Source organism: Bactrocera neohumeralis, chromosome 6, assembly GCF_024586455.1.
Source record: "Bactrocera neohumeralis isolate Rockhampton chromosome 6, APGP_CSIRO_Bneo_wtdbg2-racon-allhic-juicebox.fasta_v2, whole genome shotgun sequence".
Classification (NCBI taxonomy): Eukaryota; Metazoa; Arthropoda; class Insecta; order Diptera; family Tephritidae; genus Bactrocera; species Bactrocera neohumeralis.
Genome location: NC_065923.1, coordinates 9,994,827 through 10,014,446, shown reverse-complemented (window position 1 = coordinate 10,014,446; position 19,620 = coordinate 9,994,827). Strand labels below are relative to the sequence as shown.

The 19,620-nt window shown below is 33.1% G+C and overlaps 1 protein-coding gene across 7 annotated transcripts; it reads left to right on the top strand.

The window, feature by feature from the left end:
- Positions 1 to 512: 512 nt before the first annotated feature.
- On the top strand, positions 513 to 18,382 carry LOC126762739 (voltage-dependent calcium channel subunit alpha-2/delta-3). Of its 7 annotated transcripts, XM_050479716.1 has the most exons (24): positions 513 to 907; positions 980 to 1,061; positions 1,775 to 1,879; positions 2,024 to 2,291; positions 3,249 to 3,640; positions 4,366 to 4,815; positions 4,891 to 5,031; positions 5,127 to 5,210; positions 5,473 to 5,529; positions 8,059 to 8,139; positions 8,305 to 8,379; positions 8,472 to 8,579; positions 8,857 to 8,928; positions 8,999 to 9,201; positions 9,300 to 9,442; positions 10,413 to 10,466; positions 12,163 to 12,256; positions 14,117 to 14,164; positions 14,313 to 14,423; positions 16,013 to 16,131; positions 16,197 to 16,336; positions 16,495 to 16,719; positions 16,810 to 17,295; positions 17,371 to 18,382. In XM_050479716.1, the coding sequence occupies exons 1-24, from the start codon at positions 807 to 809 to the stop codon at positions 17,455 to 17,457; spliced, it is 3,726 nt and encodes a 1,241-aa protein (XP_050335673.1). In that variant the 5' UTR covers positions 513 to 806; the 3' UTR covers positions 17,458 to 18,382. The 7 variants fall into 7 exon arrangements, with proteins under 7 accessions (XP_050335673.1, XP_050335676.1, XP_050335675.1 ...); XM_050479719.1 differs by lacking the exon at positions 5,473 to 5,529; XM_050479718.1 differs by lacking the exon at positions 10,413 to 10,466.
- Positions 18,383 to 19,620: the final 1,238 nt, after the last annotated feature.

Below are 19,620 nucleotides of genomic sequence, written 5' to 3'. Positions count from 1 at the left end.
ATACATTTTTATTCCCACAACCGTTCTTTACCACTCGTGATGGCTACGTACGTCCATATATAGACCCTCGAAACTTTCATTCATTATTTTTACAAAATTGCAATGTAAATATGTACACACATAGATATATACTTATAAGAACACGTAAGTGTGTATGTAGATACATATTGGGCGCATGCCCACTATATTGTTTATATTTATAATTGATAATTCTCCAAATTCACAACAAAAAAATTGCCGCCTATGACCCACATACGCAAACATTTACGTGAATACGTACATGTATGTAACCATCTGTATCATATTGGGAAGCAAGCACTTGTTGCGCTTGGCCGGCATAAACCATATGATAAGCAATTGTAAACAATAATTAACCGCATGCGCAGATTTTAGCTGGAGCATGCGCATTGCTCCGTTAGAAAGGTTACACCGGATGAGCTTCTGCCGAACTCTATTTTTCCTTTTGTAACACATAGCTTTAAGTCGATGAACTCACTAATCTTGCAAATATTCGTAAATTTTGGGGAAAACGGTGTAGACACAAATTTCTTTAGAAAAAATGTGTTATAAAATTATTTAAATATATCGCATTAATAGAAAAAGGGCGTTAATATAATAATTATTACTGTAGTTAAAACAATTATCTAAATATTAAAAATGATTCAAAACTTCCCTTCGGTAATAACCAACTATTATTATAATATTCAATAACAGAGTGACGGATTCCTATGAAAAAAATCGTTTACTTGGTGGTTTTTTTAAATATAGCTCAAATCACAAATTAACTAATTAATTTTAAACGAAAAATGGCGTGCAAAACGAGAATTAATTATATATTAATATGTTTTTTTGTGTTATATCCTAACGGTGCTAACTTTGCTCCAGGAGAAAAAATCAATTACAACCTGTGAGTGCATTTTATCCGTTCAATTTTTGTTTTGAACTCGTCTTTAATAATATAATTTTAATTCCAACACAGTGCAAATTCCTGGGCTGACAAATTAGGCATGGAATTGTTCCATTTGGGTGACTTTATCACGAGAAGAAAAGAAGTTCAAGAGGTAAACAGATGTTACATCTAAGATTATGACCATTAAATTATTGATTTTACAAATAAAGTTTGCTACAAGAAAGTAGGTTGATTGTTCACTGACGATGATATTTGTAATTTAAAGAGATTGTGTGCTCTGTGGGTTGCTTATCATAGTAAGATTTCAGAACATTTTCTTATTTCTTCCATTTACAATAAAGTTCCATTTTAGATGTTCCTCCCTTTAAATCAAATATAATATTTTTTTTATAAATTTGAATGTAAATCAGTAAATTTTTTTAGAAAGTCTTCGGTTTGTGGTTTGAACCGCATTTGCAATTTTAAATTAAAACATTACAAACCGAGTTTTCAGATAAGTTCAATGGTTCGGAAATGAAAGCAAAAATTGTTGATTATAAATTTTATACATAGTTTATACACAGCACTTTAATTACGGACAAGAAAACGTGCCAAGTAATTTTATTTGAAAAATATCGTATCTGGAATAACATATTGAACAAATAACAAGCTTTAGGTCTTTTCAAGAAAATATGTGTTGATTGAAAATTAGTCAAAAGGAATCATTAAACCTTATGAGTTGTTAAATCTTTTAAATCATAGCAATAAGTTATGCGAACATGCAAACATTATCTTCATTTGTAGAGCTATTTAATATTATACTATATATAAAATATTATTGTCTTTACACATTGTAATTTATGAATTATGCATTTTCATGAAAAGAGTTTTAAAGAAGCACAAGTAGTATCGCGATCAGGAGCCAAAATCGTGGAAAATATGGCACACGATATAAAAATGATGATGGATTTAAAAATAAGTGCAGTGCGGGTAAGAAAGAATTTTAATAACTATAAATGTACATACATACATATGTATATTGTAATTAACTCAATATTCACATGCATATACATATGTACATATGTATGAATGAATATGAGTCTGTCAAATCTAATAGAGTGTTATTATTTCAAGCGAATAATGGATACAGCGGAAAACACTGCGTTGTCGCATCAGAACGAAAAAGAGGATCTGTATTTTTCCTATTATAATGCTAAAGATATGAGAGAACCTGACGATCCAATACCAACACCTGCGCCTCGTGAGCTGGATGATATGGGCGAACCACACATTTTTGTACCACCCAAAGAGATTGTTTTAACACCGAAAGCTGAATTTTTCAATACGCCAGTTAATCTGAGCGTCAGTTCAGTGCATGTGCCCTTAAACGTTTTCGATCGAGGTTTGATTTCCCTTACCATACTTTGTTTTTATTTTATTTCTACATTTTATGTGCATTTACTCATGAGCCACGAACACTTTTCCGAATCACTCAAGCTTTTTCGAATACAAAACTTATTGTAGTGTATTGCTAAAAGTATATTTGCGATTAAAAACGAAAACAATTTCGTCAGGATATCTTGCGCAGACACATTTCGTGCTCATGCTGTACCTTAACGCCTCTATATGTTTATGTGAAAGCTTTAAAAGCTTTCAAATGCGCCAAAGTGACTGCGTAAATGATTCTGACCAAAGTTGAAAGCGAGTCCGTAGTCTACACACAAATGCATTAAGAAACGACTTAACTCTTGAACGTTTACTGTAACCGTTAACCATACTGACACAAAGAAATATTACAGATTTGCATATACATATGTACTTATGATTCACCTGCATTTGTGCCTTTTTACATAAGTAATAAGTTAAATTATTTATAGCAGTAGTGAACTATTATGAAAATAGAATCGTCAATATATGTATCACTGATGTGTTGAGATTTGCGATTTCAGGAGAGTTAATTCATAATTGGTAATAAGTAACTGCTAAAGGTGTAATCAGAATCATGCTACCGATTTATAGCTAACTACAAATTCGCTCATTGAACTTGAAATGTATTCCTTCTTACATATCAATAATTGTAGTTATTGTCTAATAGATCACTGTAATGCTTAAAGACAAAAACAATGTAGAAGACAGCAAAACCAGGACACGACGCTAATATCATTTACAACAATTTCATCATCTGTTATTTTCTAGTTTTTTTTTTTAATTATGAAACACGAAAATAAAATTTAACAAAATCTAAACTTCTCTTCCCATAAAAATAATAAATTGCAACACACGTTTTTGCATCACATTCATCAACAATTACATATACATACACTTGTCACAAAAAATGCAAATCTGGAAATTGAATTAGCCAAGGAAGTCATCAAGTCCATTCAATGGTCGGAGAATTTAGATCAAATATTTCGTGATAATTACAAAAACGATCCAACATTGTCGTGGCAATTTTATGGCAGCTCGACTGGTTTCATGCGCCAATTCCCGGCAGCCAAGTGGAAAGCTAAACCAGTCGATTTGTATGATTGCCGACTGCGTTCATGGTATATGGAGGCAGCGACAAGCCCCAAGGATGTCATCATTCTATTGGACAGCTCGGGCTCTATGAAGGGACAGAGGCTAGATATCGCAAAGAAGGTTGTGAATACAATACTTGATACGTTGGGTACCAATGACTTTGTGAACATCTTCACCTTTGGGAAAACAGTAGAGCCAGCCGTCAAATGTTTTGAGGAGACACTAGTTCAAGTATTGATTTTTATTCTTATTAATTGTTATGTATTTTTACAAATCGCACATATTTTTTTTCATAACTTATTAAATGTTATATCTGTAGGTTTTGTTATAGAATATTTGAAGTCAAAAAGTATCAGAATATACTAAATTGCTAGAATTACTTAGAATTTTCTGTTTCAATGGAGTGAATCTGTACAAACCAAAAACAAAATGGATACATATAAAATACCGCTTTCCGTCTATTCGGTTGACTTTAACAATAAACATAATATAGGAAATAAATTAACAAAATTCTAATAATTGGTAAAAGATTTTTCACACCCGCAACGCGATAATTATGTATTATGCACTTTTTATTGTACAATTTAAATTATTTACTATCTTATCATTTGTCTGTCTGTTAGCAGATCTGACTGAAATTCGATTTTAGTTGTCCAGTCCAGTCCAGTTAGGACTACTTAATGTATTAAAACAGGTAGATGCTTTCATTTGTTTTCAATTTCAATATGCAAGCAAATGTGTTTAGATGGTATACATATGTCAGATTTAAAATCTTATAAAATATGTCTTCAAGAAAACCACGACAAAGCTGAATAATACGATTTTTTTTTTAAGTTTTGCATTAAATTATCCGCTACTGATTTCCTACAAATATTTTTTTTTTTTTATTTATACACCTCACCTGTCATATCTACACTCCACCCACACTAAATTGTCATTCCTTCACTGATCATCAGGCGAATCTTGGCAATATTCGGGAGCTCATGGAAGGTGTTGACTCTATAACAATTGGCAACATTGCCAATTTCACCGCTGCATTGACGAAAGCTTTTGAAGTTTTAGAACTATTTCGTACGGAACAACGCGGCGCACAATGCAATCAAGCGATTATGATTGTCAGTGATGGCGCACCTTTTGCCTATGAAGAAGTTTTCGAGCAATATAATTGGCGCGACCTACCATTTAAGCCGGTACGCGTTTTCACTTATCTAATTGGCAAGGAAGTGGCAGATGTCAAGGACATTAAGTGGATGGCTTGTGAAAATCAAGGTTATTACGTGCATCTAAGTGATATGGCCGAAGTCCGCGAGATGGTTCTTAATTACATACCAGTGATGGCCCGACCTCTGGTACTAGGTAAACATGATCATCCTGTTGTGTGGACACAAGTATATGCCGATGTTATTGTAAGTCTGGGTTAAAATTCATAAAAATAGTAGACTTAAAATGTGCTGACCACATAAATGTTACGATGATTTAAGGATCCGAAAATATCAGATTGGATGTGGGAGGTGAAGCAATGCGACGATCAACGCGAAGATGTTTTAGAGTTTCGTCGGGAAGGTTACCGCATGCTGGAGCCAAATGAAGTACACAAACGCATCTATCTTCGCAACAAAGCGGTACACATTTATTACTCTTTGAACACTTGTTCTTCTACTTGTTCATTATTAATTGACAACTATTTTTATTTTTAATTTATATATGAACATCGAAGGCCTGGAATCAGCCACTCGAATCGGATGTGTATCAATTTATGACCACCGTTTCCATGCCAGTTTATGATCGGCGTATGAATGCTGTAAGTATCTTCATAATACACCGTAATTAAGATTGGTTAATCTTCCGAGATTCGATTCTAATTAATAAATACATATATGTACGCCAAAAGTGGTAAAATGAAAATTTAATTTCGAAAAGTCAAAAGTCAAATATTTATTATTACATTAAAACATTTACTTATACATACTATATTGCATATGCATATGCTCATATGTAAGCACATAATACTATTTACCTACTGTATATACTAATCAACAACCAATCGAATATTACACAAACAGAATATCACCGAAGAGGTTTTAATAAATGAGGCGCTGTGGGAATTGCAAACTCGTGAGGTACCTAGAGTGATAAAAAACCAACAAATTGTGATTAGTTTCGCGTAGTAAAAAACCGTTGCTAAGTTCCAAGCTAGCGTAAACCAATTATTGTTTCGTTTTATGTTTAATAAACATTAACTGAATTCAATATTAACATATAACATATATACGTATATACATACATACTTAGCTAGTGTTAAAATTTTGGTAAATTTTACCAAATTTTTTTGTAGAATGAACCAATTAGATACATACATACTGTCTTGTCAACTATATATTACAATTCTATAAGCCATAAGCAAGACACAAGTCTAAAAAAGGTAAACATCGTAAGAGCAAGAGGAAATTGGGACACAACAATATTTCTCAATATTAATACGATAGAACATTTTAATTATTACACGTTTCTTGCCTTGCTTTCATTCTTTTTTATTTATGTAAACAATAGCGTTGTACGAACATAAATAGAAATAACAAAAATGAACACAGAAGTAGGAAATCACTAGATAGTGATTTAGGCCTATACCTAATTTACCATTCAAACGACTTTATCTCATCGCTGGACTCGTACTAATTTACAATTACTAACGCAACACTTCTGCAATTTTTTAATTAATTGTTGTAATTACTTTGGCGACAAGAGAAGTTTAGGCTACCACTAGTGCCTGCGAAAGCATATGGTGCAATATGTTAATGCATACCCTTGTTATATGTAGTTATTTACTAAGCAAGTGGTCAAATGAAAACCATTAAATGGGTAAACTTATAATTTGATGAGTTGTGTACTCAATTTAAAATAATAGGTTCTCAAATATCTCCCTTTTTTGCTCTTTATTCAATGCTTTATAAAAAGTGATACAGTGATCGTAGAAGCCCTCCTCCTTATTTGCGAAGAACTCGGACAGCCACTTTTCACAAGACTCTTTTGAGTTCAATTTTACACCAACATGGGCGTTCGCCATGAACAGGAACAGATGGTAATCACTTGGCGTTATGTCCGGGCTATATAGTGGATGCGATAAAACCCCCATCCGAGTTCCCGTAGTTTCTGACGAGTCATTAACGAAGTGTGGGATCTGGCGTTGTCCTGGTGAAACACTACACTCTTTTCTGGACGCTTCTGGTCGATCGCCTGCTTCAAGCGGTCCAGTTGTTCGCAGTAGATAGTAAACTTAAGAGTCTGGCCGTATGGGAGCAGCTCATAGTGGATTATTCCCTTCCAATCACACCCAACACACAGCAAAACCTTCCTGGACGTCAACCTCGGCTAGGCCACTGTTTGGGACGATTCACCGGCCTTCGACCACGACCGTTTCCACTTGTTATTGTCGTATGTGAACCATTTGTCGTCGCCATTCACCATCCGCTTAAAAAATAGATCGGGTTCGTTCCGTTTCAGCAGCATATCGCAGGCGTTGATTCGGTCCAGAAGGTTTTTTTGTGTCAAATCATGCGGCACCCAAACATCAAGCTTTTTTGTGTATCCAACCTTCTGCAGATGGTTTAAAATGGTTTGGTAACTAACTCTCATCATCTGGGCGATGTCACGAGATGCCACATGCCGGTCTAACTCGATGATTTCCATGATTTGATCGGTGTTCGTCGTCACAGGTCTTCCGCCGGCTGGCTTATCCATGACGCTCTGAGTCATCGAAACCATTCCTCCGCAGTTCGAAGTGATAGAGTACCATCCCCCAAAACACCATTAATCTCACGGAACGTTTCTCTAGCGGATTTGCCTTTAACGAAGGAAAACTTTAAAATAGTGCGAATTTCGGCGTTAGTGAACTCCATGTTTACACGTCTATGTCAAGACCTTTCAAAGATGCTCTGTAGCGCTTTATAGATAGCCGCGAAATTCAAAAGATAAAGCGGAAGGGCGATATTTGACAAACTAATATATTTATGAAACGAAATTTTTTACGAAGGTTTAATATGAAAAAGGTTTACTTAGATGCTGCAAAAAAAATTTGACTTCATATATTTACTATTCAGGCCTACTGTGATGGCTTCTATTCATGTTAAACCATATTAAGTAGCTTGAAATCTAGGTTATGTAATAAGTAATATTAGTTTATTTTCTATGCTTGAGTTTTTTGATAGTTTTAGATTTTGCGGCGGTAATTTTACTGATTGCTTCAAATACTACCACACAAATTAATTAAACATTTATAAATATACAATATATTAAAGTCAAATTATTACGTAGAGAAAGACGAAATACTTATCTCATTGATCGTAATTTATTAATTGGTAGTAATTTGTTTATTGTGACAAGTATAAAAGATTGAGTAAAAAGTCAATGTGTGTTAACCGCTAAATTGGATTTAATAGTTGAAATAAATTACATAATTTAAACATAATAATTACGGTAATTTATGTGGATTTATATATTCGAAATTGCGCAACTCTTATGTGCAAAAATTCCTATTTATCTAATGTAGATTGATTTCCCTGTTGTTATTCATACCAATAGTTGGAGTAGGCTGAACATACGTTCTTTACATTTATTCTATTTGACTCACTTTATTGCAAATGTATCCTTAGACGAAAATCGCCAATCTATTGGGTGTCGCAGGCACGGATGTACCTATAAGAGACATAAAGAGAATGCTCTCCCCGTTTTTGGTAAGTTTGTAAAGATACAAAGTTGTTCTTATTCTTTCAAATAATTTATTTCTATTCAATATTGTACAATATTTGATATTTTGAACAGATGTATAAACATTATAAGAAAATATATAAAAATTACTTTTGAAATTGGAAGATTAATACGCGTCCATTCGATTACAGCTCGGTGTCAATGGCTATGCATTTATTGTGACAAATAATGGCTACATTCTATTCCATCCTGATTTTCGTCCAATTGTAAGTTAAAAATGATTAACAAGTTAAAAATGATAAACAATGACAAACAAGGAATAAGCAAGTCGTCATGATTCCGTATTTTACAATTTTAGTTTCAAGGCAATATTTTAAAACCGGCATATAACAGCGTAGATATGATTGAAGTTGAGCTATTGGACGATGATCGAGCACCGAGAGATTTCAATCCCGTACTACTAACGGTATTTAAATCACAATATAAGCTCATTCAGACAAAGAAACTTTTGTTGCGGCAACGTACAAAAATTAATAATGAAAACTATTTTTTGTGTACTACATTCAAGTAATATAAGATTATAAAAGGTATAAGACTTTGAGAAAATGTGAACAGAAATGCTAATATCAAGAGCTAATCCTTTGCTAATAATGAGCAACAAAAGATTTAACCTCTGAATAGAGACTTACAGAGTTTTGAATAAACTTTATATACGTAATTATTAACTTTTTAAAATATCACAGATTCGTGATTCGATTATAAATCAATCAACTGGTAGTAAGTGGATGTTGGTAAAAAATCACTTTGACGAAATGGTGAGCAAGCATATAAGAATCCATCCTTTACCCATCTGCTTACATATGTATATGTTTAATTCCACCTTAGAAACGGGTTGCTCGCATTAAACGTCAATATTATTGGAGAGCGATACCTAATACACCGTTTACTCTTGTAATTACGTATCCTGAGCAATACGGCGTACATCGCCTCTCCATAAGAGCAGAAAATGAAATACACCGCATGAATATTAAAGGTGAAAACTTATTAAACTACTTTGGTGGCAAACGTTGGAAAATTCATCCAACATGGTAAGTCAGATAAAAAAAACCATTACGTTAGTAAAAGCATTTAAAAAGTTAACAAGATCCCCGCTAAGTACACAAATTTTTCTTTGATTTAATTTTAGGTTGTATTGTAAGCACAACAACAAAACTTTTACAACACCAGAAGAAGAGCTGGTTTGGTTTTTGAATAAAATGTCACAGCCTGGTTGGAGGTGGCCACTAAGTAGAAGTGCGGTGCCGCCGGAACACGCAGCCCTTTTATTTTGTAAGTAAATATTAAAAAGAAATTGAAATTGAAATTCAATACATAATACTAAATGAGCTCGCTCTTCATGCCCAGTTTTATTATAGTGAAAATTTATTTAATTTTATTATTGGATCTTTAATTTCCAGATGTATGAGTAGGCTATTTACACACATTCCGCCTAAGTGTGCCGTTATCATGCCCAGTAATCGCTATTTTTCACTAAAACGTTAAATATTCAACTTTCAAAAATATTCAAAAACTTTAAAAATTTCAACAATGTATCTGGAATGTCCTGTTGAATTAACGACATTATAATTGTGCAGTTTAATTGATGCAATTAAAGAAAATAATTCAACGACGTAAAGGCTTAATTAATAGTCATCTTTTATTTAACGATGTGTCTCAACATATTTAAAGTGCGTTAACTTTCTAAAGCATAACGCTTGAATTTGATGAAGAGAAAAATAGACACTTTCGATACCGTTTACTCTTGGGTGTAATTTGATACACAGCAATATCTTAACGAGCTCTTAGCCAGTTGTGAAAATAGTGTCCTTCCTCCCATGTCTATGTACAATCGATAGAATACTGAATCATCCTTCTACTTTACAATAAATAACAAATACTAATTAAGGCGATTCATATTTAGCAGTTTTCGAATATGAGGGCTTGCTAGATTATTTTGTTCCGCACATACTAATATTTGATTTGATCAGAAATACGAAAAGACTTTTTCGACTACCCAATAAAATGTTCCATTGGGGATCGTTTCAATTCACAAATATTCCCTACAATTATATGTACATATATCTTTTCATGAAACATTAGGTAAAACCCCTTACGTAACATTAGGTAAAATCACGCATATAGACAAGTAGGCATACATTTACTTACATATGTGTGTATGTTTGTTCTTCATGTTAAGTTTTTCGTATACAACTTTTTATCGCAATGATCATAATTTACATATGTAAATGCAAATCCACAGCTAACACATCCTCCGGGCGCATACCATCCATAAATGATAAAGAAAGTTACTATTGTGAGTAAAATTTCGTTTCGATTCTGTTTGTAATTGCTCGTAAAAAATAAAAACAATTAAATATGTAAAGTAACGTTTTTTTAGTTATATCGCAAAGTTCACTAAAAAGCACCCACTAAATATTCGCATATTCATTCTTGTTAGTAAATTTTTCAATTCGCCCCGAGCATTCACACCAGAGCACATACTCGTAGCAAATATTTCATTTAATAGTTTTAATTCCAACATCCCACGAACATTTTAACATATTTTTATAATAACTATGCACAGACATGAATGTATGTATTATTTATTAATTTTTTATTTTAAACAAAAAGCGGTAGTTAATCGGAACAACTGTTCTAAGACAATTCTTTAATTGTGACCAATTCAGCTTTATCATAGCCTAAGAACATATCCGCTGTGATATCGTAAACGTCCTGAAAAAATGCATGTTTTTGTAAGTGCAAATAAGTACCAAATAGCAGCAATAAAGATTTTAAACATTATTTTGTTAAGCAAAATCATAAAATCAGAGAGATCTCTTCTTATTATATTTTTATACATATTGCATTGATTTACCAAGATTTTATTTGAAACGGTTGACTAAGGAGTTATGAGAAAGTTTTGATTCCGACATAGAGTTGTATTTGAAGATGTTATATATTCGCTGCCCAGTTCAAATATTAAATTTTCGATACCATTTTGGCAGTACAATTTGCCTTTCGCTTTCAAAAAAGCAGCAATGCCAGCGATTATTGCTATATTTGTTTTCGGCGAGTTTTTTTTCAAAGCCGAATTTATGCAAATTGGTCCAGTTTTTATTCCGTAACAGCCTCTTTTCTGTCACTTGCGAATGGTTCTTCCTCTGGGATAGAGCCCGAATAAAACTCATGGAGATAGTTTTTATTATGAGCAGTATTTCTTTATATTCAAAAAAAAAATTTATCCTGTGATTGGTACCACTGGAGGAATACAACAGCAACAACATCTACTGACAAAATACGAAAAGACTTTTTCGACTACCCAATAATAAGTTCTAACTATAAAATTTATGGATACAACTCTAATGGTGTATTATCACGATATGAACGGTACACATGTATGTATGTACATACTTCCGGAAAAAATGGATACGTAGTTCCCAGAAATCTGCAACCCTATTCAACCCTAAGAAATTTTAAAAATTTAAGTATTTCTTTATTCATTCTACTGAATATCTTAAGTTACTATTATTGTTAAGTTACTGAAATCGAAAAATCTCGAAAGCCTAATATTGTTAGCTGAGGAGTTGCTAATATACGAGTATTTTGCATGCTACACATAGTAAATTCACTACCGAAGTCGCATTCATAAATTTCATATTTATTTTAAATAAAAAACTTTACCACACCTAAATCCTTTTATTTTTCACCTGCACCAATGACAATTTAATATTTGCAAAAAAAAGTCCCAATTATGATCGCATACTATATATGGTATTTGCATACGTATTTAATCTTGAAGAAGTACTCACTATACTGGAAGTTACAAAGTCAAATTTCACTATATAAAAACTTTTGTCCTTTTTCAACTGTTCATAAAGTAAAAGTATGTGTAGTTTTGTTAATAAACTTAATCTGTCACACCCAGATATGTGCGTACTTAATTCAATAAAAATCTTTATCAAATGAGAAATCATCTTAAAAGCTATATTCAATTTATGTATTCATTCCAGGTGATCGTCAACTCATGCAATCACTTGTTTTTGATGCACGGGTTACCGAATGGTTTTCGAAAAACACAAGCTTCAATTCCAAAGATGACAAAGGGTAAGAGGCTCATTTGCTCTGAAATTGAAATGAAATAATCAAAATGATTGCTACTTATATGCTATAAGGTCTTAAAGCAACGAAAGGCTAAGCTAAGCTAATAATGCCAGATTCATTATTAATTCTAGTTATTATACAGTCAACTTGAGAATATGAGAAAAATTAAAAAAAGTAATTTAATATTCAATTTTGAGGAGACGCAGATAATCGTGATTGTTGAACCAACAAATTAATTCTAGACTTAGACTCGAAATGGATTTTTTGAGATTTTTTTTTTTTTGAGGAAAAGAAATAATTTATTACATCGAAATTTCTAGAGTTTTGGATACGAAATCTTTGATATTCTGTCTTTGGAAAGCAATTGCCCGATGCATCTCGCATGTGCATTCGTCGGACGGCGGGCAGGATGCAGGTCGCAATTTCTATCGGAAACAAAAAATTCTAAGAGATTCATATTTGTTAATAACGTATCTTCTAGTTAAACTGAGAAAATTCCAAAAACATTGAAAAAGTCTACAATTTTTTAAAAATTGAAAAAAGAGGTTTTTGACCAAAAAAATTTTAAAAATATGTTCAAACTTGACTTTTCTTAGTTTTTTTAGTTTAAATAGAAGATAATTTATTGCCAAAGATAATAAACTTTGCCCCAATTCCATACGACGTTTAGTTTTTTTATCCTGCCCGCCAATTAAGAACAATCGTAAAAATGAAAAACCGAGAAAACGTTAAAGTGGTCGCTTTCTGCCCAAGAGCTCATATATCTGCTAGACGCTTGGTCACTAATTTTCCTTCTAGCTTCGGCAATATTTCGAATTCCAATCTATAATTTTGGGGAAATATTCTAAGATAATTCATAAAGCGATTTAAGCAAAAATCGGGTTTGAAGCTTCTAAAGCAGGTTCCCCCCCTTAATGACCATAACTATAGATTTTGATTGATCAAATGATAAACGAGGAATGCACCGCGACCTTAGGTCGATTGTGCCCTCTCCTTAATCAAGCCCCAGAAAATTGAATATTTCAGAGATTTTTTAAATAACGAAAATTCAAAGAAAAAAAATAAATAAATAAATAAAATAATTATGCGGCGAGTACATAAATAGAATGTTTGTAAAATTTATTCATTTGTTAAAGAAATTTACAAGTCAGAAGATCCCCTTCTTTTAACGCTAAATTTAACTTATTTTTCGTAAAAATGAAACATAAACCTCTATGAGCTTATGAATTATATAAAATCTACATATCGCTCTTTTCCTGCAAGACCGGCATAAATCAAAAAAAGTGATTTTTGAGTTAATGATGCAGAATTGTTCGTTATATCATACTTCATGTTGAGTGAAAATTCATATGAATACCTCTTATATGCTCCGCTTGAGAAGAGAATATGATTCCTGTTTTCCGTGTAAGGTTGGAGTCAGTTGAAAACTTTTAACGCGTTTTCTGGCAAATCGATTTTTTGACTTATGCCGGTCTTGCAGCAAATGAGCGATATGTTTATAGTATTATATACAGCATATTTATATTATTTTTATAGGTTGAATCCTTCTTGAGATATCATTTACATATTACAACGATTTTGACATACATAATCAACAAAATGACATTGATATATACAAATCTTTGTAATTAATAACACATACAGACATTTACCTACTTCGAGTATGTTACATGCACCGTTATAAACATAAATACATAGTCCGTTTAAATTACTGTGTTTCTTTTTCTCTGCAAAAAATATCTTCCCTCCGTTTTCTATGTGATTTTTATTTTTTATTTATACACGAGTTCACATTTCTTCCACCTCATTATATTTATATAATATATACATACATATCTAACTATTAAAATATGTCTGGATTAGCGCAAGCGCTTCAAGCCCAATAGCCGTTTTAATGGGTTTGTTGCCAAGGTAACATATTGAATACAATAGAATTACATTCATACCTGCATATATGTAAAATGATTTATTTTTGTAATAATAATATACATACATATATTTCTATATTGTAAAGTACCTTTGATTTTGGGAAATTATCTAATGGGTTTCTATTCGACAGAAATGAATTCAAACAACGATTCGGCATAACAGTGGCATTTCTGGCAACACACAGCGGTTTAACACGATGGCAAGAGTTCCATTCCAATATGGCCGAAGAAGCTGGTACTGGGTAAGGTCCTATAGGGTGTTTCAATAGCTATTTAGTCTACCTAAGAAAACCGAAAAGTTTGAAAAAACGGCTAATTAGTTTTTAATATGTATATTAAAATTTTGGAATTTTTCGAAGTAGGCCTTTGTGGCGATATTAACTTCTTCATTCGACAAAAATTTTTAGAGGCGAATGTCCTTTGAACGTTTATAATGAAAAGTGGTAGTAATCGTGTATGATTACTCTTTCGCCATAACATAGCACTAAATTAAGATATACTATAAATTCTAATTCGGCACTGAGGATCACAGTAGCAAGGGGCACCTGTGAGCAAAATTGTTTGAAAAAGTGGGCGCGGTCCCTCTCTCTACTAAGTTTAATGTACGTACATATCTCCTAAATCATTAAAACTGCAATAAGATAGTTTGAAAATAAATGAAATCGGAAGATAACCCCGCTTACTCCCCATATAGCGGTACCGTTAAAAACTACTAAAAGTGCAATAAATCAATAAATAAATACGCCAGAAACATTAAACCTCCGAGATGGTATGAGAAGGTCTTATGGGAGCCGGTGTGAAAATTCGACGATGAGCGTGCCACCGCCAACTTTTTAATTGATTCTCATATCTCTGGACACGACGACTAAATTAGTACGAGGCATTCTTCACATATCCCTATGTCACAGTGCGAAAATGGCGAAATTGGACCACAACCATACCATTGGACCATAAACATACTTCCCATATAGTACAATTTAAAATTCCATTTGATTCCTTCACTTTTCAGTACACAAAGAAGTAATTGAAATAACGGGATAAAAGTTTGCATTCATAATTTTTTTGGTCCTTATGACGAAAAATTACCCAAAACGGTTCAAGTATGTATGGGATATACAATTGACATTCAGAATCCTTTCCTGACAGTAGTAACTATGTGTATCAAAAACGGGTCAATACTTCCTTGAACCCCTATTTACCTAATATAAAGATTTTTGAACTTCCAGGTGACTTTATCCTGAATATGTCGGCAAATATTTGAGTTATCTTAATGGAAACTACAGAGCGTGTTGTACTCATAACAGTGTATGTTTGTGTCTAAAATGAATAAAATTGAACGAAAACTTGACTTAGCCCTCATATAACTAAATCAGGATTTTCGAACATCCGGCTGGCTTTACTTCATATGATTGGTGATTGTATGTGAGGTACCTTAATAAAACTAAGAGACAATTTTTTTAGGATGTGGGATGATAACAGTTAACAGATAAACTCGGGTCGATACTATCCCAGCTCTCACATACTACATACAATGATTTTCGTTTTTCCAACAAACCTCATGCCGAATATGTCGGTGAATGTATGAGTTACATATAGTACATTTACATTTAAAATTGTTTGGATTCCGATCCTCTGGTTAACATTTTACACCTTAAGCTGTTTCCCTGGCTTTTATTCCTGCAAGTTGCAAGAGTATAAAATGTTCGGTTGCACCCGAACTTAGCTCTTTCTTATTTGTTACAGTTTATACTAGAGAAGCTTCATAAAATATAACATATTATATCAGGACCTCAATCAAATTAAAATTTATTGTTATTTTTATTGAATTTAGTGAGACATTTAGCGAACAAAATAAAAATGCCATTGACGAGATGTGGTACAAACGCGCAGTAGATCAGCATTTTGTGCACAAGGACAGTTTTGTGTATTCGGTGCCATTCGATGCAGGAGGTAATCAATTTATCCATATTTTCAATTTCCAATTTGTTTTTTACTTGGGAACAATTTTTGGTTAGATCTTGGAGAGGAAATTACAGTGACGGCAAGCAACGCAGTCTTCCACACCGAAGGTGCCAAATTCGCACCTGCCGCCGTTGTAGGATTTCAGTTTCATCATTCTGCACTGGAGAAGCTCTTCCGAAATATTACAGGCAATGTAAGTAAATTAAATAAAAATTCCAATAGTTTGGTTCCTCTAAAAATTATTCATAATCCCACGTTTGAATCCAAAATAATCCTATTGCCACAATGAAGAATTGAAAAGAAATGCTTGTACATGTATATTCGTTGTAAATATTATATTTTTTTTTATAGGGATGTGCTGTTGAGGATCGGGAATGCTACGTTATTGACAACAATGGTTTTATTATAATCTCTCCATACCGTCAAGAGACGGGCAAGTTCTTTGGGGAAATTAACGGTGGTATTATGGCGCGTTTAGTGGACGAGAAAGTCTTCAAACGTGTCACTGTGTATGATTATCAAGCTGTTTGTTTCGAATCCAGCGGTGATATGAACGGATCAAATAACTTACTATCCGTAAGTGATATAAGCAGCTAATACTGAATATAACTGAAACCTAATCAAATTTGCATATCTCATGTATATGATAATATTTAATTTCTTTAGCCCCTCTTTCATGTACTTCGTGCGCTCAAATGGCTTTTACATACGGTGTTGTGGTATATTGTGCAACTTACCAATATGGCCATTGCCGAGTTTATCGACCCATACATAGATGAAGACATGAATGACTACCCAAGCAATGCGAAGAGCAACGACTGGCTCCGTTTGGTGACATTGCATCGCACACGACTCAAATCGTGCGACATGCAACGCCACTTATATCTTATGTACAATGAAAAGGATAATGTAGTTTACAATATAACAGCTCATGCGTGTGAACGACCATTTGTTGTGCTGCCGATACCTAATAGTAATATGATATTGTTGGTAATCGATCAGCGATGCCCACGAGATACGTCCATACAGCTGACGGTTAATCCAGCCCCCATTCCATACCCGCTCGATAAGAATCAAACATTCGCCTGCTATAAGAACGATCGTGAGTTTTCAAGGGTCCGTCCCGTCAGTTGCATAAATAAGCATATAAATGTAAGTACTAAATTTTATATAATAAATTAATAAAACATTTACTAACTAATTTCTTTTCGTTGTTGATTTAATTAGGAAAGTACAATAGAATTGTGCGGTAATGCAGGAAGCATACAACTTAACGTGATGCTAATGATACTTGGTATATTATTGAGCCGATAACTGAAACAATAATGTTTTCCGATTTGCGAATCAAGTCGGTGAAGGGTTAAATAAAACTTAATCTTGTATTTGGCTCTCCTCATGGTTAAATATACTACACAAGGAAACGCTGGTACCTAACAATAATAATTATGCAATTATGTTATATAGGTACATATATACATACATTCTTTATTACTATCAAGGCAGATATTTGAAATTCATCAAAGTTGGTTAAATGCAAATCGAGCACTCAGTTCAATCACGTGCATATGTATATTTCCCCAAAACAATTAGCCAAAAATTGTGAATACACGCAAATGTGTTTGTAGGTTTGTAAAAATATGTATTATAATTATTGTATAGTATAAAATTAGATCACATTAATTTCGGTAAATGTGGCCTGTGGAGCTGTTTTGTTATGATTAATTTATACATGTTGCATAATTTATTTCGAAAACTATTAAACTAATACAAGAATCCATATGTACATACAATTGAGCGAACAATTTCGGCAATGAATAAAGTAGTCATAAGTAGCCTTATTAGCGTCTCTTATAACAACATATAGAAAATTTATTAAATTGAAATTGAAAAATAAATAAAAAGATCCTTCAACTATTTCAATCATCAAATTGTTTATAAATTTCTTTTAAACTGAAAGATATAAAAGTCAGAATATTGGCCATATGTAAAGGTCTAATGGTAACTCAAATGAATAATACAGAAGACGTAACAAAATATGAAGGTAATAATTATAAATATATTAACTAAGTCAAAAAATATTTTGGCAATATGCTAAAGCTTCTATTATAAACACTTAGAAAATATATTTCATATAAAAGAAAGAAAAACAAATTAATTACCTTATTTATTATATTAATAAATTGTAAAAGAACATTAAAAATCATATAGAATTCAAATAAAGTCCATTGTTTGAGAGTAATTTTCTATGGTTTTACTTAATATTATAATTTTATTTCTTGTTCGACTACTTATGTAATAAGGCTTCACTCAAACAAATCCGAACGGATATAACTAAAAAGTTAATATTCATCCAAAAGAGAATACCAATAATGTATAGTCATTATAAGTTACTGAAACGAATCACTTACGATCTTAAATGCACTTACATTTTTTTTTTTGATGAAGTCATCTGATGAGTCGGCCTTAGGAGTGTTCGTTAGAAAGGTTTTACGGAAGATGTATGGTCTTTTGCACATTGGTAACGGCGGATACCGCAGTCGAGCTGTACCAGATATACGGCGACATAGACAGAGTTCAGCGAATCAAGAACAGTGGCTGCATTGGCTAAATCATGCTGTCCGGATGGAAGAGAACATCACAGCTTTGAAGGTTTTTGATTCAGTCAGAAGAGGAATACCTCCACTCTGTTGGAGAGATCAGGTGGAGAAGGACCTGGTGTAGCCTTGGTATCTCGAATTGGCGCCAAATAGCAAAGTAAAGAAGTTTTTTTTTTCAAAATCGTTCATACTTCACAATGTTCGACCGAACAGACCACGTTCAGCAGGCAGTGAAGAAAATATAATAATAATATAATGTATGGAACGATTTGGAGAATTTTATGTCTAGATCTTAAATTGATACGAAATACAGCTTGTGTAAGAACTGACGCCGCTCAATCCCCCAAGCGCAATCGCTTGAGTAAGAGTAATAGATGCCATTTCATACAGAAAAAACGATTTGGTGTTAGTTTGTGGGCTGGTGGAATAATCGGTTCATATTTCTTCAAAAATGATGCCGGTGGGAACGTAATCGTCAATGGCGACCGTTTTCGCACCATGATAACCAATTATTTGATGCTTGAAATTGAAGTGCGTTTCTCGGCGATATTTGGTTTCCACAAGACGGCGCTCACTTTCGGTGAGCAGATAATTTCACGTTTTGGGCCAGTCGATTGACCGTGTGATATCACACCGATAAGACTTTTTCTTGTTGGAATATGTAAAGTCTAAAGTCTATGCGGACAATCCCGCTTCGATTCAGGTCTTGAAACAAGACATCACGCGTGTCATTCGTCAATTACTAGTCAAAATGCTCGAACGAGTCATCGGAAATTGGATTCAAAAGATGGACCATCTGAGAGGTAGCCGCAATCGGAAAAGACAATCTTCAAAAAATAAAGGCCAAAGAATGTTCTTTCGAATAATAATAAACTTTCCC

Bases quoted from the DNA above. Each gene is read 5' to 3' on its own strand.
- LOC126762739 (XM_050479716.1), top strand. From the start codon at position 807: ATGGCGTGCAAAACGAGAATTAATTATATATTAATATGTTTTTTTGTG. The intron at 8,929-8,998 runs GTGAGCAAGCAT...ATTCCACCTTAG, and splicing joins AAAATCACTTTGACGAAATG to AAACGGGTTGCTCGCATTAA. The intron at 12,257-14,116 runs GTAAGAGGCTCA...TGTCTGGATTAG, and splicing joins AATTCCAAAGATGACAAAGG to CGCAAGCGCTTCAAGCCCAA.